We start from the raw sequence: 24,183 nt of genomic DNA, 5'->3' as shown, positions 1-24,183 counted from the left end.
GGCCTTCGCAAACCCCGGGTACCATCTTTGGCAGGCCCATTGGGGATGCCTATGTCACCAATTTCGTGCATAATCTCCGTGTAAAGCTCATAAGGAATAGCACTAACACTTGCACCAATATCACATAAACCATAATAGCAATGATCACCAATTCTAACAGATAGCATAGGAACACTAACTTGTTTGGATTTATTAGGATGTGAAACAATATTAGAAGCATCTTCACAGTAAAATAATATGACCATCCTCCACATTTTCAGTCACAAGATCTTTAACTATTGCAACAAGACAGGTTCAATTTTAATTTGTTCTTCAGGTTCTCTAGGTTTCTTTTCACTTTTATTAACCGCACTAGATATGACAGAGTACTCCTTCATTTTAGCAGGGAAAGGAGTTTTTTCAATATAAGCTTCAGGGATAACATTATCAACAGTTTCAACCACTACACATTTGTTTACAGATGAATCAATTTTATCTTTATACGGTTCATGATACTTATCAAAATTCTTCTTAGGCAGTTCATAATGAGAAGCAAAAGCTTTATAAAGATTTGCAACAACTTGGGAATCAAGACCATATGTAGCACTCATATTACGGAATTTATCAAGTATTCATAAAAGCTTCAATGCATTTATAATCATAAGTTATACCCGATTCTCTATCTTTGTCGTTCTCCCATCCTTCAGCATTTTCTTGGATCCGATCAAGAAGGTCCCTTTTAAACTCTTCATTCTTGCGTGTAAATGATCCAGTAACAAGAAGTATCCAAGCAAGGTCTTGTCTTGAAAAGAAAGTCTTGCATAGAAATTATCAATAATAACATTACCAGGAAGCTCATGAATGGGGCATTTGAGCATTAAAGACTTCAATCTCCCCCAAGCTTGGGAAATACTCTCTCCATCATGAGGCCATAAATTATATATGCGGTTCCGATCTTTGTGAATTTCACTTGGAGGATAAAATTTGGAATAAAATAAAGGCACAATGTCCTCCCAATCAATAGAATCACCATTCTTCAACGAATTTATACCAATGCGCCGCTTACCGCACAGCGATATAGTGAATAGTTTCTTCCTAACTTCATTCATAGAAATACCTGCACATTTGAATAACCCGCATAATTCATGCAAAAACAATAAATGGTCACCAGGATGGACAGTTCCATCCCCTTCATAGCGGTTATCCATAACACGTTCAATAATTTTCATAGGTATTTTATATGGTACTACTTCCTCACCTGGCGCTTCATCCACTACCGTTGACGTAGTAGTAGATTTCCCAAATAGAAATTGAAGAGAAGATCTCTCCATAATGATTTATAGCAGCAGAGCAGAAATAAAATCAGCACAAACAAGAAATTTCCTTACCAATTCCGCTTACCAATAGCGCTTCACTCCCCGGCAACGGCGCCGTAAAATAGTCTTGATGACCCACAAGTATAGGGGGTGTATCGTAGTACTTTCGATAAATAAGAGTGTCGAACCCAACGAGGAGCGAAGGTGTTGACAAGCGAGTTTCGATGAAAGATTCACCGTAAATGCTCACGGACAAGTATTCGTGGGGTTTTGATATTGCAGATAAATAAAGTACGAGTAAGTAAAATGCGAGAGAAATAATTGCAGCGAGTGGCCCAATCCTTTTTAGCACAAAGGACAATCCGGTTTGTTTACTTATAATGACCAAACGTTCCTGAGGACACATGGGGATTCTAGTCTAGTGCTTTCGCTACATACAGCTGATTAATCTTCATTGTTTTGATAAGTGTTGTGTGGGTGAACCTATGCTAATGCACCGCCCTTCCTAGGACTAATACATACTTGTGATTATACCCCTTGCAAGCATCCGCAACTACAAGAAAGTAATTAAGATAAATCTAACCACAGCCTTAAACTCGAGATCCCGCGATCCCTCCCGCATCGATATACTAACGGGGCTTAGGTTTCCGTCACTCCGGCAACCCCGCAATTAGCAACCGAATACAAGATGCACTCCCTAGGCCCATAAATGGTGAAGTGTCGTGTAGTCGACGTTCACACGACACCACTAGAAGAATGACACCACAACTTAAATATCATAACATTGAATATTACTCAACCATAATTCACTACTAGCATTTAGACTTCACCCATGTCCTCAAGAACTAAACGAACTACTCACGAGACATCATATGGAATACAATCAGAGGTGATATGATGATGAATAACAATCTGAACATAAACCTTGGTTCAATGGTTTCACTCAATAGCATCTACAACAAGTATAGAATAACACCGGGAGAGTTTCCCCTATCAAACAATCAAGATTTAACCCGAATTGCTACAGCGATGACGAGGTGCTGCGGTGGTGATGGCGGTGTAGATGGTGGAGATGATGATGATGATGATGATGATGATGGAGATGATGTCCCGCTCGATGACGATGGCGATGGCGTCGATTTCCCCCTCCGGGAGGGAATTTCCCCGGCGGATTCCTGCCCGCCGGAGAGCTCTTTTCTCTCTGGTGTTCTCCGCCCCGCGAGGCGGCCGTAACCCTTCGTGAGGTCCCCTCTCGTGGCTTAGGTTTTTGGGACGAAGGAGTACGCGAAGAAAAGGAGGCGAAAGGGCCGTGGGGCCCCTGAGCATAGGGTGGCGCGGCCGTGCCATGGGCCGCGCCGCCCTATGGTCCGGGCCCACGATGGCCCCTCTCTTCTTCCCCTTTTGGCTCCCTCCGTCATCCGGAAAAATAGGAATTTACGTGAAATTCCCTTCCACAGCTTGATCTTCCGAAATATTGCGTTCGACGGTGCTTTTTCCAGCGGAATCCCGGCTCCGGTGCTTGATCCTCCAATGATGATGAAACATGCAAAATAGATGAAATAACATAAGTATTGTGTCCCAATATGAAATATATCAATGAATAACAGCAAATTATGATACAAAATAGTGATGCAAATTGGACGTATCAATGTGCTACCTTTAAAACAATTCAAAAGCTATCATCTCTTATTTGTGTCAATGTTTTATAGCTCATGAGGAAGTATGTGGTGTTTTATCTTTCGATCTTGTCATTTACTTTTGACAGACTTTCACAATGGACTAGTGGCTTCATCCGCTTATCCAATAATTTTGCAAAAAGAGCTGGCAATGGGGTTCCCAGCCCCAATTAGTTACAACTTGCATTAATAATTCTCTTCACGTGTTTTGCCCTGATTTATCAGTAAGCAACTTAATTTTGCAAATAGACACTCCTCCATGGTATGTGAATGTTGGAAGGCACCCGAGGATTCGGTTAGCCATGGCTTGTGTAAGCAAAAGGTTGGGAGGAGTGTCATCTAATAAATAAAACTAAAGTACATGTGTAAACAAAAGAGAAGAGGGATGATCTACCTTGCTCGGTAGAGATAACGTCCTTCATGGGAGCCGCTCTTGAAAGTCCGGTTGATAAGGTAGTTAGAGTACCCATTACCATTCGTTGACAACAACAAACACCTCTCAAAATTTTACTTTTATGCTCTCTATATAATTTCAAAACTTGAAAAGCTCTAGCACATGATTTAATCCCTCGCTTCCCTCTGCGAAGGGCCTATCTTTTACTTTATTGTTGAGTCAGCTTTACCTATTTCTTTCCATCTTAGAAGCAAACACTTGTGTCAACTCGTGCATTGATTCTTACATACTTGCTTATTTGCATTCATCATATTACTCTATGTTGACAATTATCCATGAGATATGCATGTTGAAAGTTGAAAGCAACTGCTGAAACTTATATCTTCCTTTCTGTTGCTTCGATGCCTTTACTTTGAATTTATTGCTTTATGAGTTAACTCTTATGCAAGACTTTTGATGCTTGTCTTGAAAGTACTATTCATGAAAAGTTTTGCTATATGTTATCTATTTGTTAGCAAATATAGATCATTGCCTTGAGTCACTTCGTTCATCTCATATGCTTTGCAATAATATGATTAAGATTATGTTGGTAGCATGTCACTTCAGAAATTATTCTTTTTATCGTTTACCTACTCGAGGGAGAGTAGGAACTAAGCTTGGGGATGCTTGATACGTCTCCAACGTATCTATAATTTCTGATGTTCCATGCTTGTTTTATGACAATACCTACATGTTTTGCTCACACTTTATAATGTTTTTATGCGTTTTCCGGAACTAACCTATTAACAAGATGCCGAAGGGCCGGTTTCGTTTTCTCGTTGTTTTTGGTTCCGTGAAAGGCTGTTCGGGCAATATTCTCGGAATTCGACGAAACGAAGACCCAATACCTTATTTTTCCCGGAAGCATCCAGAACACCGAAGGAGAGTCGGAGAGGGGCAAGGGGGCCACCACACAACATGGCGGCGCGGCCCCAGGCCTGGCCGGGCCGGCCTACTGTGAGGGGGGCCCAGGCACCCTCCGACTCCGTCTCTTCGCCTATATAAGCCCTTTCGACCTAAAAACGCGATACCGATTGACGAAACTCCAGAAAGACTCCAGGGGCGCCGCCATCGCGAAACTACAATTCGGGGGACAGAATCTCTGTTCCGGCACGCCGCCGGGACGGGGAAGTGCCCCCGGAAGCCATCTCCATCAACACCACCGCCTCCATCATGCTCCGTGAGTAGTTCCCCCATGGACTACGGGTTCTAGCTGTAGCTAGTTGGTATTCTCTCCCCCATGTACTTCAATACAATGATCTCATGAGCTGCCTTACATGATTGAGATTCATCTGATGTAATCGGTGTTGTGTTTGTTGGGATCCGATGGATTGTTACATTATGATTAGTCTATCTATAAAGTTTGTGAAGTTATTGTTGCCGCAATCTTGTTGTGTTTAATGCTTGTCACTAGGGCCCGAGTGGCATGATCTTAGATTTAAGCTCTATACTTATTGCTTAGATTGTATCTACAAGTTGTTTGCACATGTCTATGTCCGGAACCCGAGGCCCCAGAGTGACAGCAACTGGAATAACTGGAGGGGAATGCGTAGGTATGAGGATCACATGTTTTCACCAAGTGTTAATGCTTTGCTCTGGTGCTCTATTAAAAGGAGTACCTTAATTACCAGTAGTTTCCCTAGAGGCCCGGCTGCCACCGGCTGGTAGGACAAAAGATGTTGTACAAGTTTCTCATTGCGAGCACGTATGACTATATATGGAAAACATGCCTACATGATTAATAATCTTGATGTTCTGTCTTAATGCTATTTCAATCCTATCAATTGCCCAACTGTAATTTGTTCACCCAACACTTGTTATTGGAGAGTTACCACTAGTGTAGATAGCTGGGAACCCCGGTCCATCTCGCATCATTATATACTCGTTCTACATGTCATTGGAAGTAGTATCAACTATTTTCTGGTGCCATTGCTCTCATATTACTGCTACTGCTGCTGTGTTACTGTTACTACTGCTCTCATATTACTGCTGCTTTCACATCACCCCTGTTACTAGTGATTTTCCAGGTGCAGCTGAATTGACAACTCAGTTGTTAAGGCTTACAAGTATTCTTTACCTTCCCTTGTGTCGAATCAATAAATTTGGGTTTTACTTCACTCGAAGACTGTTGCGATCCCCTATACTTGTGGGTTATCAGTCGCCGGCGTTCGCACGCCACCGCCCGTTCCCGCGCGATCTTCCCGCCTCTTCTCGCCTGTTCCCGCGCTTTCTACCCGACGCCGGCGTCTATAAAAAGGCCTCCCGGCTCAATGGTAGCCATGACACCCCGCCGGCAACAAACACAGCCCTCGTCGCTCCACCGCCGTCTCTCCACCACCAGTGGCAATGGCGAACCGCCCCGGCGCTGGCCACTTCCCTCCACCGCCGTCTCCTCCATTTCCAGTCCCGGAATCGCAGGTCGACACCGACCCTGCGACCCGGGAAGAGCGGCGGCGGCACTGGCATGCACACCGTCAGCAGCGGCGGGAGGCACTCGACCAGCAGCGTGAGGCGGCGCAGGCGGCGGATCTAGCGGCGTTCTGCGCCCCCGCTGCTGACGAGGCCGCGGCGGCAGTAGCGTGGCAGGAGCAGCAGTGCGACACCGTTGCGGCGTTCGACGCCTCGACGAGAGAAGAGGCACGACGGTGCCGGTACCGGGAGGAGATGGAGCAGCGGTGGGCTGAAGAGCGCCAGCGCCAGCGCGATGAGCGGGATGCGCTGTACCGTGAACGGCGGGAGGCGATCGAGCGCCGGCGGCAGGAGTCGATCGAGCGCCAGCAGCAGCTGGCGGCGGAGGAGCGTCGGCAGCGGGAGGCGGCGCTGGCGGTGATCTGGGGAGGCGGGCGGACCAGTTGGCGGCGGAGGCCAACATTTTGGCGGCGGCGATGATGGAGGCGCCAACAGATGTGGAGGAGGAGGCGCCAATGGAGGAGGAGGAGGAGGCCGACGCGGAGGAGACCGAGGTGGAGGACGACGACGACGACGAGTTCGAGTGGTCCGACGACGACGGGCCACACCCGGACGAAACGTTCGATCAGCAACGCACGCTCGTCGAGTCGTTCGAGTCGGAGAAGAAGCTCCAGGACGACGCCCGTGCCCGCGAAGAAGAGCAGATTCGTCGCGCCGTCGAGCTCTCCCTCCAGGCGGTGCAGCAGCAGCGGCGTCTGGCCACCGCCCTACGCATGGAGAGGCGGCGCGCGCAGCAAGAGCTGCGGCGGAGGGCAGGTGACGCCGGGGCGGGGCCGTCGAACGCACCGCCGGGCGATCAGTAGGCTAGATTTAGATGAAAGCTAGCCGTTTTCATTGAAACTTTGTAATATATAATCAAAATTCAATGAAAACCTTTATTTTCGTGCACCAATATTTATTAGGGGGCAGCGTTTGGGGGGACGCGGCTGGGGAGCGACGTCCCCCAAACGCGGCACGAACAAAACACATCCCCCAAACGCTCGATCCGGCGCGGTTTGGGGGACGGTTTGGGGACACGACTAGAGATGCTCTAATGTGCGAGGAAATACGGCGGTTTACTTTGGGATGAAGCTTGAGCATTGCACTCACTCCGATCAACCCGAATCCGGAGAGGGGGAAGGAAATAGTAGCTCGGCTTCGGGCGGCAGCGTCTCTGAAGTTGGGTCTTGTTGCGGACAAGGATGCTGCTGCTACTATGTGTCCGGTTGGTCGTTGAACGTGTCGAGCGAGTGATGCCTCTTTCTCCCATTTTTATATTTTTTTAGGAGCGTCAACGGATTGGATTGAATTGAATCGGATATTGCAATTTTTATATTTTTTATCATATTTTTTAACGGATTTGGATCGAAGTGGATAATTGTTAGATGCGGATTATATTGAATTGCGGATTCGGAGCGGACTCGAATCAGAAACAGATATTCGATAAAATATACACATACAATGAAAAATATAATTCCTTTATATAAAAAATTAAGCACAAAACGTGTAACCGTGGACTACATCCAAAGTTGCACACTTGTTTGTACAACAAACCAACTTGAGGTGTGCCAACACAACATGCATAGTTGGACCAATAGATCAACTCCATTGTTTAGTTATTTGGGTTTGGACAAATTTTATCGGATTATCCTCTTTAACGACATCGGATTATCCGCAAAAAATGTCGGACAATCTGCATCCATTGTATATTATAAATACCATATCCGCTTGATCAATATCCATATCCGACACATATACGGATATGGAGCGAAAACTATCCATACTATTTACATCCGTACTCCGGTGGTTGGGCTCGAAAAAAAGGTTTACATTGTTTTGAGATGAAGGGCTAACCACACACACCCCAGACCGAGCGGACGACGAAATGCGGCCTCGTCATCAACCAGTGCAAGGCCCAGCCTAGGACGGAAGAAGCCCTCGCCCCCCGCCTGCTGCAAGAGGCCGCCCAGCCCGGAGCGGCCTGGGCGACCAAGCCGGTGGCGGCCCATGACGGGCCTCCAGCTGGAGGCTCCTATAGTCCTATTTATCGTCCAGCGCATGCGTATGCCCGAATGGTCCAGCCAATTAGCGGCAAGGGCTTCTATAGTCCTATTTACCGCCCGGTGCACACGTATGCCCAAATGATCCGGGCAATTAGCAGTCGGAACATTCGACTTTTTTCAGTTTCCCGTTTCTACGGGTTTATGCTAGTTTTTATGGGTTCTCCCCATTTTCCGTGAGTTCCAATAAATTTCACAAATGTTCAGATTTCAAAAACTATTCAGATTTTTGCTGTTTCAAAAAATGTGTATTGGAAACTATTTGATTTCAGAAGGTTCTTATTTTTAAAATATTCAGATTAAAAAAAGTTCCAACAAATTCAAAAATATACTGATTTAAAATTTTCAAACTTGATAAACATTTAAATACATAAAAATTAAAACTTGACAAAATTTCAAATTTGAGAAAATTTAATATTTTTAAAAGAAAAAATAAAAATGTGCAAAAAAGGATGGAAAATCCAGAAAACATGACGAAAACCAAAGAAATCCAAGAATGGAAATACTAAAAAAAAATAGAAACATTCAAATTTGAAAAGGTTCAAACTTAAAAAATAATCTAAAAACCAAACTTGAGAAATGTTTTAAATTTTGAATATTTTCAAATTTGAACCTTTTCAAATTTAATTTTTTATATTTGGTTTTTTCCGAATTTGATCAATACTTAAATCTCAATTTTTTAAAAAATCAAGTTTAATTTTTGAAATGTGGGTTTCAAATTTAAACATATTTTTTATTTTTTAAAAATTGAACATTTTTAAATTTGAACAAAAGAAGAAAAAAGTGAAAGAGAGAGAAATCACACCATGAATTAACGGTGCGCACGAGGGGATCCGTCCCACAACGAGCGAATCATAGGAGCACATGTGGCAAATAATATTCTCTGCTCATAGTGGGCGCTATCTTGCGCTCCGCATAGGGCGGGGTAGTTCTGGGTTTGGGCCCGTGAGCTAGGGCACTTAGTTTTCCTCTGGTTTTTTCTTTGATTTTTTTCTTTCGTTTTTTTTGGTTTTACCTCGATTCCCTCTAGTTTTTTGTATTTTCTGGTTGTTTTTTTTGATTTTTTTTGAAATCTGGAAATTTTTAAGTTTATTTTTTCACATTGAACTTTTTTAGAAATAGAACATTTAAAATTTGAACATTTTAAAATTTGAACTTTTAAAAAATGTGAACATTTTCAAATATGAACTATTTTCATGTTTGATCATTTTTTAGATTTGTTTTTTCAAATATAAATATTTTTAAAATTTGAACTATAAAGAGAAAGAAAAAAAAAGAAAAAAAGGAAACCCTACACGTTATTGCGATGCTTTCGGTGCTTCCCATGAAGGAAGGTTGCAGGCGGGAGCAATCTATGTCCCGCAACGAGTGGTGTAGGAGCATCCCGTCTTCTGCATCACACAGATGCACATTCTACGCACGAGGCCGGTTTCTGTGGGTGCGTTGCCACAAGATATTGTTGTTCAGAAGAAGGCAACATCTGATGTTGTTCCACCGGTGGTTCAACCTTGCTTGACATCACCATCACCATCTTCATCCGCAGTGAGGTCTATTTCACCACCAAGAACTCAGGGGAGGTTCCTACTCCGACTCCTAGCTTTTCGTCAAAGTGGTCGACATGTCGTTGCTCATGATGATGCACATGGACATACGAGTACACTGATGCACGTAGATGTACACGTCCGTTGGGAACCCCAAGAGGAAGGTATGATGCGCACAGTGGCAAGTTTTCCCTCAGAAAGAAACCAAGGTTTAATCGAACCAGTAGGAGCCAAGAAGCACGTTAAAGGTTGATGGTGGCGAAATGTGATGCGGCGCAACACCAGGGATTCCGGCGCCAACGTGGAACCTGCATAACACAACCAAAGTACTTTGCCCCAACGAAACAGTGAGGTTGTCAATCTCACCGGCTTGCTGTAACAAAGGATTAACCGTATTGTGTGGAAGATGATTGTTTGCAGAAAACAGTAGAACAGTATTGCAGTAGATTGTACGCGATGTAAAGAATAGGACCGGGGTCCACAGTTCACTAGAGGTGTCTCTCCCATAAGATAAAAGCATGTTGGGTGAACAAATTACAGTCGGGCAATTGACAAATAGAGAAGGGCATAACAATGCATATACATGATATGATAAATATAGTGAGATTTAATCCGGGCATTACGACAAAGTACATAGACCGCCATCCAACCGCATCTATGCCTAAAAAGTCCACCTTCAGGTTATCATCCGAACCCCATTCAGTATTAAGTTGCAAAGCAACAGACAATTGCATTAAGTATGGTGCGTAATGTAATCGACAACTACATCCTTAGACATAGAATCAATGTTTTATCCCTAGTGGCAACATCACATCACAAACTTAGAACTTTCTGTCACTGTCCCAGGTGTCAATGAAGGCATGAACCCACTATCGAGCATAAATACTCCCTCTTGGAGTTAAGAGCAAAAACTTGGCCAGAGCCTCTACTAATAACGGAGAGCATGCAAGATCATAAACAACACATAAACAATAGATTGATAACCACCATAACATAGTATTCTCTATCCATCGGATCCCGACAAACACAACATATAGTATTACATATAGATGATCTTGATCATGTTAGGCAGCTCACAAGATCCAACAATGAAGCACAATTAGGAGAAGACGACCATCTAGCTACCGCTATGGACCCATAGTCCAGGGGTGAACTACTCACTCATCACTCCGGAGGCGACCATGGCGGTGTAGAGTCCTCCGGGAGATGAATCCCCTCTCCGGCAGGGTGCCGGAGGCGATCTCCTGAATCCCCCGAGATGGGATTCGCGGCGGCGGCGTCTCAGTAAGGTTTTCCGTATCGTGGCTCTCGGTACTGGGGGTTTCGCGACGGAGGCTTTAAGTAGGCGGAAGGGCAAGTCAGGGGGCCACACGAGGGCCCCACATGACAGGGCCGCGCGGCCAAGACCTCGGTCTTCTGGAAGCTTCGTGCAAAAATAGGACCCTGGGCGTTGATTTCGTCCAATTCCGAGAATATTTCGTTACTAGGATTTCTGAAACCAAAAACAGCAGAAAACAAAGAATCGGCTCTTCGGCATCTTGTTAATAGGTTAGTTCCAGAAAATGCGTAAATACGACATATAATGTGCATAAAACATGTAGATATCATCAATAATGTAGCATGGAACATAAGAAATTATCGATACGTTGGAGACGTATCAGCATCCCCAAGCTTAGTTCTGCTCGTCCCGAGCAGGTAAAACGATAACAAAGATAATTTCTGAAGTGACATGCCATCATAATCTTGATCATACTATTTGTAAACATATGTAATGAATGCAGCGATCAAAACAATGGTAATGACATGAGTAAACAAATGAATCATAAAGCAAAGACTTTTCATGAATAGTACTTCAAGACAAGCATAAATAAGTCTTGCATAAGAGTTAACTCACAAAGCAATAAATCAAAGTAAAGGTGTTGAAGCAACACAAAGGAAGATTAAGTTTCAGCGGTTGCTTTCAACTTATAACATGTATATCTCATGGATATTGTCAACATAAAGTAATATAACAAGTGCAATATGCAAGTATGTAGGAATCAATGCACAGTTCACACAAGTGTTTGCTTCTTGAGGTGGAGAGAGATAGGTAAACCGACTCAACAATAAAAGTAAAAGAAAGGTCCTTCAAAGAGGAAAGCATCGATTGCTATATTTGTGCTAGAGCTTTTATTTTGAAAACATGAAACAATTTTGTCAACGGTAGTAATAAAGCATATGAGTTATGTAAATTACATCTTACAAGTTGCAAGCCTCATGCATAGTGTACTAATAGTGCCCGCACCTTGTCCTACTTAGCTTGGACTACCGGATCTTTGCAATGCCATGTTTCAACCAAGTTTTACAAAGGGGTACCTCCATGCCGCCTGTACAAAGGTCTAAGGAGAAAGCTCGCATTTTGGATTTCTCGCTTTTGATTATTCTCAACTTAGACATCCATACCGGGACAACATGGACAACAGATAATGGACTCCTCTTTAATGCATAAGCATGTAGCAACAATTATTATTCTCATATGAGATTGAGGATATATGTCCAAAACTGAAACTTCAACCATGATTCATGGCTTTAGTTAGCGGCCCAATGTTCTTCTCTAATAATATGCATGCTCCAATCATTAAGGTGGTAGATCCTTCAGACAAGACGGACATGCATAGCAACTCACATGATATTCAACAAAGAATAGTTGATGGCGTTCCCCGAAGCATGGTTATCGCACAACAAGCAACTTAATAAGAGATAAAGTGCATAAGTACATATTCAATACTACGATAGTTTTTAAAGCTATTTTGTCCCATGAGCTATATATTGCAAAGGCGAATGATGGAATTTTAAAGGTAGCACTCAAGCAATTTACTTTGGAATGGCGGAGAAATACCATGTAGTAGGTAGGTATGGTGGACACAAATGGCATAGTAGTTGGCTCAAGGATTTTGGATGCATGAGAAGTATTCCCTCTCGATACAAGGTTTAGGCTAGCAAGGTTATTTGAAGCAAACTCAAGGATGAACCGGTGCAGCAAAACTCACATAAAAGACATATTGTAAATATTATAAGACTCTACACCGTCTTCCTTGTTGTTCAAAACTCAATACTAGATATTATCTAGACCTTAGAGAGACCAAATATGCAAATCAAATTTTAGCAAGCTCTATGTATTTCTTCATTAATGGGTGCAAAGCATATGATGCAAGAGCTTAAACATGAGCACAACAATTGCCAAGTATCACATTATCCAAGACATTTTTGAATTACTACATGTAGCATTTTCCAATTCCAACCATATAACAATTTAACGAAGAAGAAACTTCGCCTTGAACATTATGAGTAAAGCCTAAGGACATATTTGTCCATATGCAACAACGGAGCGTGTCTCTCTCCCACAAAGTGAATGCTAGGATCCATTTTATTCAAACAAAAACAAAAACAAAAACAAAAACAAACCGACGCTCCAAGTAAAGAACACAAGATGTGACTCGAATAAAAATATAGTTTCAGGGGAGGAACCTGATGATGTTGTCGATGAAGAAGGGGATGCCTTGGGCATCCCCAAGCTTAGACGTTTGAGTCTTCTTAAAATATGCAGGGGTGAACCACGGGGGCATCCCCAAGCTTAGATCTTTCACTCCTCTTGATCATAGTATATCATACTCCTCTCTTGACCCTTGAAAACTTCCTTCACACCAAACTTCAAGCAAACTCATTAGAGGGTTAGTGCACAATTAATAATTCACATATTCAGAGGTGACACAAACATTCTTTTCACTTCTGGACATTGCATAAAGCTACTGGACATTAATGGATCAAAGAAATTCATCCAACATAGCAAAAGAGGCAATGCGAAATAAAATGCAGAATCTGTCAAAAACAGAACAGTTCGTAAAGACGAATTTTAAAGTGGCACCAGACTTGCTCAAATAGAAAAACTCAAAACTAATTAAAGTTGCGTACATATCTGAGGATCACGCTCGTAAATTGGCAGATTTTTTCGAATTTTCTACAGAGACTTGTGCCCAGATTCGTGACAGACAGCAATGCTGTTTCTGCGCAGCGATCCCAAATATAACATCAACTTTAACATAGATACTTTACTTGGCACAAAAACATGATAAGGAGAGGTTGCTACAGTAGTAAACAACTTCCAAGACTCAAATATAAAACAAAGTACTGTAGTAAAAACATGGGTTGTCTCCCATAAGCGCTTTTCTTTAACGCCTTTCAGCTAGGCGCAGAAAGTGCAAATCAAGTAATATCAAGAGTAGAAGCATCAACATTATTTTTCTTGCAACCACAACTTGTTGCAGAGGGTACTTTAGGTGCTCCATTATCTAAATTTTCTATGGTGGTGCTAGGGGTTTTAGCAATTTTAGGCCTATAATAATTCTTTTGTTTAGGCACTTTAGAGGCATACATAAATTTTTGCTCTTTACCCACATAAGCTTTCTCATTATACTTGAGAGAAGAAAAGGTTGAACCCAAGGTTCCCATAACTTTTTCAAGTTCATCAATCCTATTGGTTTGATTATCGTGAACAACACAAGTTCCTAGGACACTAATTCTTTCATCAATTCCTCCTAGGGATTTATCAAGTTCATCAGTTTTATCCAATAACATTTCCAATTTAGTTTCAATACTTGGAAAATTTTTCTCTATGGTTTCCAATTTTTTCATAACATCCTCAAGAGAGATTTCAATTTTAACTTCATTAACGAGGTGGTATTCCGACAAGACTCTCAATGATGCAACTAGCTTCTAAAGCGGGAGTACCTAGGAAATTACCTCCCGAAAGAGTATCAAGAACATACCTATTCCAACTAGATAAACCAACATAAAAGTTCCTAAGAAGGATAGTAGTGGAGTGTTTCTTAATGCACCTATGATGAGCATTACTAATTCTGTACCAAGCATCTTTAAAACTTTCTCCACCTTGTTGCTTAAAAGAACGAACTTCAACTTCAGGATTACTCATTTTAGTAGCAATAAAGTAAACTAGGCAAATAAAGTAAAGACAAGTAACTAATTTTTTTGTGTTTTTGATATGGAGAGCAAGACAGTAAATAAAGTAAAACTAGTAACTAATTTTTTTGTGTTTTGTTTAGGTGCAGCAAACAAAGTAGTAAATAAAATAAAGCAAGACAAAAACAAAGTAAAGAGATTGAGAAGTGGAGACTCCCCTTGCAGCGTGTCTTGATCTCCCCGGCAACGGCGCCAGAAAAAGTGCTTGATGCGCGTAGATGTACACGTCCGTTGGGAACCCCAAGAGGAAGGTATGATGCACACAGTGGCAAGTTTTCCCTCCGAAAGAAACCAAGGTTTAATCGAACCAGTAGGAGCCAAGAAGCACGTTGAAGGTTGATGGTGGCGAAATATGATGCGGCGCAACACCAGGGATTCCGGCGCCAACGTGGAACCTGCACAACACAACCAAAGTACTTTGCCCCAACGAAACAGTGAGGTTGTCAATCTCACCAGCTTGCTGTAACAAAGGATTAACCGTATTGTGTGGAAGATGATTGTTTGCAACAAAACAGTAAAACAAGTATTGCAGTAGATTGTATGCGATGTAAAGAATAGGACCGGGGTCCACAGTTCACTAGAGGTGTCTCTCCCATAAGATAAAAGCATGTTGGGTGAACAAATTACAGTCGGGCAATTGACAAATAGAGAAGGGCATAACAATGCATATACATGATATGATAAATATAGTGAGATTTAATCCGGGCATTACGACAAAGTACATAGACCGCCATCCAACTGCATCTATGCCTAAAAAGTCCACCTTCGAGGTTATCATCCGAACCCCATTCGGTATTAAGTTGCAAAGCAACGAGACAATTGCATTAAGTATGGTGCGTAATGTAATCGACAACTACATCCTTAGACATAGAATCAATGTTTTATCCCTAGTGGCAACAGCACATCACAACCTTAGAACTTTCATCACATCGTCCCAGGTGTCAATGAAGGCATGAACCCACTATCGAGCATAAATACTCCCTCTTGGAGTTAAGAGCAAAAACTTGGCCAGAGCCTCTACTAATAACGGAGAGCATGCAAGATCATAAACAACACATAAACAATAGATTGATAATCACCATAACATAGTATTCTCTATCCATCGGATCCCGACAAACACAACATATAGTATTACATATAGATGATCTTGATCATGTTAGGCAGCTCACAAGATCCAACAATGAAGCACAATTAGGAGAAGACGACCATCTAGCTACTGCTATGGACCCATAGTCCAGGGGTGAACTACTCACTCATCACTCCGGAGGCGACCATGGCGGTGTAGAGTCCTCCGGGAGATGAATCCCCTCTCCGGCAGGGTGCCGGAGGCGATCTCCTGAATCCCCCGAGATGGGATTCGCGGCGGCAGCGTCTCAGTAAGGTTTTCCGTATCGTGGCTCTCGGTACTGGGGGTTTCGCGACGGAGGCTTTAAGTAGGCGGAAGGGCAAGTCAGGGGGCCACACGAGGGCCCCACATGACAGGGCCGCGCGGCCAAGACCTAGGCCGCGCCGCCCTGTTGTGGCGGCGCCTCGTGGCCCCACTTCCTTTCCCCCTCGGTCTTCTGGAAGCTTCGTGCAAAAATAGGACCATGGGCGTTGATTTCGTCCAATTCCGAGAATATTTCGTTACTAGGATTTCTGAAACCAAAAACAGCAGAAAACAGCAACTGGCTCTTCGGCATCTTGTTAATAGGTTAGTTCCAGAAAATGCGTAAATACGACATATAATGTGCATAAAACATGTAGATATCATCAATAATGTAGCATGGAACATAAGAAATTATCGATACGTTGGAGACGTATCATACACCATAACAAAGGCGATGCGACGCAAGGCGGCTTGCAACCATGACTCGACATGTATGAAAAAATCATCCAAATCTTTTCTTTCGTTTACTAAACCAAATATTTTTGCTAAAGTGCATAGTGTAGGTGTTAATTTTGGTAGTAACAAAAATAAATTGTTACGTGGATTAGTGGTTTGAGACAAATGGAGTTTGACCGTTTAAAGGCCACTCCAAAAATCTTGAGCAAGTGGGATATACCACCCATATAGAAGAGGGGAAGTTGGATGCCACAGGTTATGGTCAGCTTCTTTCTCAGCTAGTTGGTGAGTTATGAGAGGTTGGCTTGGATGAGGACATGGTCAGTTCGGTTTATAATCTGAAACTGTCAAGCTGGAAATCTAAAGCTTCCTCCTCAAAAAAATAATCAAAAGCCATGTGAAAAGGAGAAAGTGTCTAAATATCCAATTATTTCCCAATGAGTGACATGTTTTTGAATAGCTGGGGTCTTTGTAACTCGACTAAACATTTACATATTTCTGATTGTGTGATCATATGTTGGATTCTGTGGCTATTTTGGAAACCGATAGACGTGATTTCTCGGTGAGTTTTCGGAACCGCATGTCTGGTGCTTTAGACTTTACTTGGGTTTCTCGTCCTCGCCATGGTAGATCTGGGGGCTTATTGCTTGGCGTCACAACATACACTATGGATGTATTGGCTAGTTTGATTGGAGATTTTCATATAAAACTATATGTTGGCAACTAAGCCGGTGATTTCACATGGAGTCTTTTAGCCATGTAGGGAGAAACAAAGGAATAAAGTTGCCTTCTTTCGTGAATTGGTTAACTTAAGGAAAGACAAACCACATCCTATTCTCATAGGAGGTTATCTTAATTTACTAGGATTCGACGGAACAATCGGCCTTTCTTATTCAACGTTGTCATCGACAGTTTGGATTTAAGGGAGATTTCAATTATTATGAGGCACTTCACATGGGCGAACAACTAGACAATTTACTTATGGACATAAAGTGTGAATCTAAATTTCCAATGGTTACACTATTACCTCTATAGTATCGTAGAACGCATCAAGCCATTTTCCGATCATGATCTCATACCGCTAACCATAGGGACACATCGAATGAGTGTTAACTCCAATTCAAGTTTGAACTTGGATGGTTACAACATGAGGGATTTTGCTACATGGTTAAAAGGGTGTGGGAGAAATGCGTCGCAGGTCAGAATCCCATCAAAAGGTGGAATAATAAAATGCTAGCCACGCGTAAAACCTTGGTGGATGGACATGGCATACGACTAGGCAACGAAAAAAATAAAAACTTCGACTTTCACCCATTACTGATGAGTTAGAGGCCATCGCATAAGTACGTCCAATATCTACCCAAGAAACTTAACTGAAAAGTCAATTCAATAAGTAGATTGCACTTTTTTGCGAGAAGAGGAGCTCAAATGGTACCAATGGTCAAAAGCACAATTCATTTTGGAGGAGGATTAGTATATAAGATACTTCTATAGTTTCGTAAATGGCAGACACCGGAAGAAACTTATTCGCTCTCCTATATAGGATGAAGGTATGATCGAAGGACATGATCAACTCAAATCATACATAAAAAATAATTATAGAAATCTATTTGGGGAGCAAGAAGAAGGCAACTTCTCAACGGACAAGTCCCTGTATGATGATATACCCCAAGTTTCATAGGAGGGAAACACGTATCTTACTGCACATAATACGGATGAAGAAGTAAAAAAAGATGGGTTTCCAAATTTAAAACAACAAGGGCCCAAGATCGAATGGTTTACCAGCTGAGTTCTGCCAGAAATTTTAGGAGTTAATTAAGTCATACCTGTTTGAATTGTTCTTTTTTCTTGATGCTGGACATCTAGACTTATTTTACAAAATTTTGGTGACATAATTTTATTTCCAAAGGTTAATGTAGCATGCAGAATCCAACAATACAGATCCATGTGTCTTCTTAATGTTAACTTCAAAATATTCACGAAAACCGTAACAATTAGGTTAAATTCGGTGTTTGAGCATGTTGTTCTTCCCCCTCTGACTACTTTGATCCAAGTAAGAATTATCCTGGATGGGATAGTAATTATGCACAAAACAGTCCATGAACTAGTTAGAAAAAATTATATGGGGTAATATTAAAGATCGACTTCGAAAAAGTGTGTGATAAAATTAAATGATCTTTCTTTCATAGACTCTCAGAATAAAAAGTTTTTTGATGTGGCGCGCTGTCTAGAATGTTTTTGAAGGCAATGTTGCCATCAAAGTCAATAATGACGTTGATAGATACTTATATGGTATCCATAATAATAAAGCGTGCAAAAAAGATGGCCATATTGAAAAAATAGTTCCACATCTAGTGAATGATGGACTATCTATCTTTCAATACGCTGACGATAAGATTCTATGTATGGAGCATGATCTTGAAAAGCAACAAATACGCTAACGATGGTGTCATCATTTAGGTGTAAAGCTTTTTTATCGATTAAATTTTTTGTCTATCCTGATGTGTGAATTTAAAGTTTATTTCTCAATCCTTCTCACGTTTTCATGGCTGTTACTTTCAATAACATATGGGTTCTATCTTTTTCTCGATAAAATAAATATATTAATATCGCAAAGATATAAGTACATCCAGCCTCTGCAACGACACATTGCTTTAGATATACAACCAAAAAAGAGAGAAGACTTACAAAAAAAAAGGCTCGCTATAGCGATCTATTTCTTGTAACAGCGAACCAAACACAACCAAGACAACACTGGAAATCTATCTTCTACAAAAGCGACCCCTCCAGGAAGGGTACAATACACAAGCGTTGTCATTGCACTGATCGTAGATGATATGTTTTCACGCAGGAGAAAGTCCGCACTCACAAAACAATGTCTTCAACAAGGATATTGCGAGACACCTTGGGTTTTCACCCTGCAAATTCAGACTATGAATTTCTCATGTGCTGTCGTCCCACTTTCCGATGCCACAGCCCCAAGTCGCAGATCACTGTGTGGGTTCTATCTAATAGCAAAGTACTTTCTATACATCGTAACTATTTTGATGGGCTACGGTCCCAGCTTATAGCTAAGGTAAACCTTATACCTCTTATACCTAGCTGATACTCTTACGTTTTTTTTTTGCATAAAGGGAGACGAAAGGTTGTTCCGAGGAGAAGTGTTTTGAGTGAAGGAAAAAAAAATCGGCCGGTTCGCAAACCTCGGCGCTCCTTTTTACTTTTTCGGTTTTGAATATTTGCCCTGCATCGCCCTCCCCTGATCTTTCGTTGTCTCAGGTCAACTTGCGTCGGCCCATTCCCAGCATCGAGACGATAAGAATCTAGCTAGCTCCCTCCTGCCATCATTCATTTCTTTTCTTCCCCCCTCCCAAACCCAAGATTCCTAAGCCATTGATAGATATTGGTCCACCGAGATGAGAAGTTAGCCATGGTGATCGCCGCCGGAGACACCGGAGCGGGTGGCAGCGGGGGAGGGCCAGAAAGGCCGGTCGAGATCGACGGCGCCGTTGCGCATGTTGTGGTCGACGTCGACGGGACGACGGCTGGTCAGCAGCAGCAGGGTGGAACTGGGAGCGGCTGCAGAATTTGCCACCTCGCGGACGGCGACCTGCCGGCGAAGAGCGGGAGCGGGCGGCTGGTGAACCTCGGCTGCGGCTGCCGGGGCGAGATCGCGGCGGCGCACCGCCGGTGCGCCGAGGCGTGGTTCTCCGTGAGGGGCAACAGGTACACATACACTCCCAAGTCCCAACAGATATTCAGATGTGTGATTCGTATACCAATGCTTCCACTGCCTCGTTCTTTTGGACACGTAAACTGCTATGAGTTTTGACAGTGTACCTGAACTCAAGTTAGTTCAAAAAGGTTCTCCTGTTTGAGTTGTTTTTTTTTTTGCGCACTCGATTAACTCATGCACAGTAATTTGGTAGCACTAACAAATCAGTAATTGACGCCCCTTTTCTTTCTCCTCGGGTCTCTGGTGACCCATAACCCTAACTCCTCCATTGGATCAACCACAGTCGCTGCTCCTGCATATCGCCGGTGGCTCAGCCTCAAGACCCATACCACTTTGGCGAGCTCTCCTCCCTGAGCTTTGTCACTGTCACCGGCGATTGAGGAATAGCAGATGGATTAGAATTTAGAAATGAATCAGGATGCTCTGAATGAGTCAAACTCTGAAGAATAGTTTTTGTGCCGGTCGCTTGCCGAAGATAGACTAATTTAAAGCCTTTAATTAAGGAAGATGACCGGAGTATTAGAAGGACCTGAATAAATAATGACAATCATGGCACGGAATCTTTCGCTATTATGAAGAAAACGAATAAAGTTGGGCAATCAGTTCACTAATGGTAGCGCTATGGGTTTTCTTATACGAGCTGAACTACGTATGCACATCAGGAAACCATATGCCCCTCTATTATTGCAACCACTTGCTAGGTGGCCCGTATGTATAATGCAAAATGTAGATTTCTTCCACTCTCTTGGCTAAGAACTCCATTCCTTAATCACAGTGACATCTCCAACAGTCCAACTGCCACAGCCAGGGGGCTGGACTTAGACTACTCATAGTGGGAGTAACTTCACTAGTAACTAAGTGCCTACCTCAGCAAATTTGCTTACGTGGCAGTGAGTTAATGAGGAGAGAGGAGGATGGAGTAACATAGCTAGTTAATGTAACATCACACTTTTCAAGATACAATGAGTCTATAAACTAATTAATAAAGACATATATGATACTACTTTGATGTTACTAACCACTATAAAGGTAGTAACATAGAGTAGTAACATGTGCATGTTACTACTCTATGTTACTCCCCACTATGACTAGTCTTAGCACTTGCGTTTGTCGAGTCGTTGGTATTCCCCTTTGTATTCCTCTCACATTTTCTTCTTCCAGAGGTTGTGCTCATATCTCGTCCTAAGGATAACTAAAAATTTCCAAAAATTATGAAAATTTGTGGATGTGTGTGATACAAGCGAACGGACAGATTTTCATACTCCCTCCGTCCATTAATAGTTGTCAAGAGGTTCGTCTAAATTCGGATGTATCTATGCACTAAAGAGTGTCTAGATACATTTGAATTTAGACAAACTTTAGACAACTAAAAATAGACAGAGGTAGTAAAAGAAATATAACCATCATATGTTTCGGCGAATTTCTTTCCATAACTTATTATGAGATTTTTGAGTTACCCAAAATCAAATTAGGGCACACACACTATTTCGGGTTCTGCAGATCGTAACATGTCCAAGCACGCAGGCTGTTTCGAACTTAGTATTGTGTTCAACTGTAACATGCAAAAGTTGTTCAACCAAACATGGTAATCATAATCAGTTTGCAGCGCCAAGAACATGATTTTGCTAATTCAGTCAACATTTGTGCAACTTTTTAGTATTAGTGTTACTTAAGACATGTGAATGACTAGTGTTATTATCAAGTGGTGTGATTATGTTATGTACTTACATAATTGGTACTACCTCTACCCCAATATAGACACTCAAATTTCTCAATTTTTAACAGGTGTACTTCATAGTAAATAATAGGTTGACTATGCGAGAACTGTAAAAACCATTCCATGATATGTACTTTCTTTGTTCAAAAAAAAAAAATATGTACTTTCTCATTTATGCGTTCATAAAAGAATGGTCAAAATTACGGCCGGAAAACTGCAAAGTTCACTACCGTATATTTTTGAACAGTAGAGCATAATTGTTGGTTTGTTCTCAACTGTAAGTTGTAACAAACCTGTAGTGGAAAAGCGAGCTATTTTTAGTGTCTTTCACTAGATCAAACTGTATGCATTCTACTCCCTCCGCCTCATGAAGATTGTCTAAGATTTATTAAAATTTAGATGTATCTAGATGCTATTTAGTGTCTAGATACATCCAAACTTTAACAATTCTTAGACAATCTTCCTGGAACGGAGGGAGTAATAGAGATGCTAATATGTGCGTTCATGTTTAGCTTCGTGTTAATTAAGAGGTTCTGAGCATCCGTTGACCCCAATTCTAAATTTTACTCGTTGAAAGATATGCCTGAGAAAGTGTTACTATTGCTGGCAACTGCAGGCGCTGCGAGATCTGCGGAGAGACCGCGGTGAACATCACTGGATGGGGCGGCGGGGGCAAGGAGTTCATTCGGCAGTGGCATGGGGCGGCGGGTGTGGACAGCGGAGGATCGTCTAAGGGCAGCGGTTTCTGCAGAACAAAGACATTCTGCAACCTCTTGATCGCGTGCTTGATCATTGTGCTAATCTTGTCGTGGTTCTTCCATAATCGTATGGTTTGAGATACGCCAGAAATCATTTGATCTATGAAACTGAATCACGTCCCCCAACGAGTATCTTGCTACGTGATCACACTCGTTATATGGAATTTGAGTCAAAAGGGCTCACTGGGTGGAGCAAGATCAACTCTAACAGAGCCCGTATATATTGAGCCTTTAAAACGTGTTTTATGGTGGCACATCGGCTCTAGTGGAACTTCGGTTTTACGGTTTCCTTTCCCAGGATCTGTTCCGGCCGGAATTGCGCCAAACCTTAAAAGAGGTTTTTTCAGCATTTCAACAAATATGACAACATACACGCACTAGATAAATAGATGGAATGGTCAATAGACTTTTGCATCCAATAGTTGTAATCAAAGTGACCCAAATCACGGGCAAAAAGTTGCAGAAGCCATCACCACCATGCCGGGGAAGATTGCATCAAGCAACCCAGATAGCACCAGTCAATAGGTTTTTGAATCCAATAGTTGCAATCAAAGTGACCCAAATCACGGGCAATGTTCAACGCAAGTGACCACAAAAGTTGCACAAGCCGTCACCACCACGCTGGGAAGATTGCATTGATGACCCACAAGTATAGGGGATCGCAACAGTCTTCGAGGGAAGTAAAACCCAATTTATTGATTCGACACAAGGGGAGCCAAAGAATATTTGTAAGCCTTAACAGCGGAGTTGTCAATTCAGCTGCACCTGAAAACAGACTTGCTCGCAAGAGTTTATCAGTAGCAACAATTTTATAGAAGTAAGAGTAGTGAAATAACAGCAGCAGTGTAACAAAGACAACAGTAGTGATTATAGTAAACAGCAGGATTAAAATACTGTAGGCACAGGGATGGATGAACGGGCGTTGCATGGATGAGAGAATTCATATAACAATCAAGGTAGGGCATTTGCAGATAATAATAAAACGGTATCCAAGTACTAAACAATCCATAGGCATGTGTTCCGTATATAGTCGTACGTGCTCGCAATGAGAAACTTGCACAACATCTTTTGTCCTACCAGCCGGTGGCAGCTGGGCCTCTAGGGAAACTACTTGAAATTAAGGTACTCCTTTTAATAGAGTACCGAATCAAAGCATTAACACTCCGTGAACACATGTGATCCTCACATCACCGCCTTTCCCTCCGGTTGTCCCAATTTCTGTCACTTTGGGGCCTCAGGTTCCGGACAGCAATATGTGTATACAACTTGTAGGTAAGATCATAAAACAATGAGTATCTTCATGAATCAATAACATGTTCAGATCTGAGATCATGACACTCAGGCCCTACCGACAAGCATTAAGCATAACAAGTTGCAACAATATCATAAAAGTACCAACTACGGATACTAGGCACCATGCCCTAACAATCTTATGACTATTACATGATCAATCTCATCCAATCCCTACCATCCCCTTCAGCCTACAGCGGGGGAATTACTCACACATGGATGGGGGAGTCATGGATGGTCGATGGGGAGGCGTCGGTGGTGATGGCGACGATGATCCCCTCAAATTCCCCGTCCCGGTGGAGTGCCAGAACGGAGTTTCTGGTCCCGAGGCGGAGTTTCGCGATGGCGGCGGAGTTCTGGACGTCTTCTAGAAATATGGTCGACCCCC

At 42.4% G+C, this 24,183-nt stretch overlaps 1 protein-coding gene across 1 annotated transcript; it reads left to right on the top strand.

Moving 5' to 3' along the window:
- Positions 1-19,604: 19,604 nt before the first annotated feature.
- LOC124705359 lies at positions 19,605-22,713 on the top strand. The gene is made up of 2 exons (XM_047237093.1): positions 19,605-20,020; positions 22,364-22,713. The coding sequence occupies exons 1-2, from the start codon at positions 19,725-19,727 to the stop codon at positions 22,581-22,583; spliced, it is 516 nt and encodes a 171-aa protein (XP_047093049.1). The 5' UTR covers positions 19,605-19,724; the 3' UTR covers positions 22,584-22,713.
- The last annotated feature ends 1,470 nt before the right edge of the window (positions 22,714-24,183 follow it).

This window comes from Lolium rigidum, chromosome 4 (assembly GCF_022539505.1).
Source record: "Lolium rigidum isolate FL_2022 chromosome 4, APGP_CSIRO_Lrig_0.1, whole genome shotgun sequence".
NCBI classification, from domain to species: domain Eukaryota; kingdom Viridiplantae; phylum Streptophyta; class Magnoliopsida; order Poales; family Poaceae; genus Lolium; species Lolium rigidum.
This window is presented reverse-complemented; position numbering and strand designations above follow the sequence as displayed.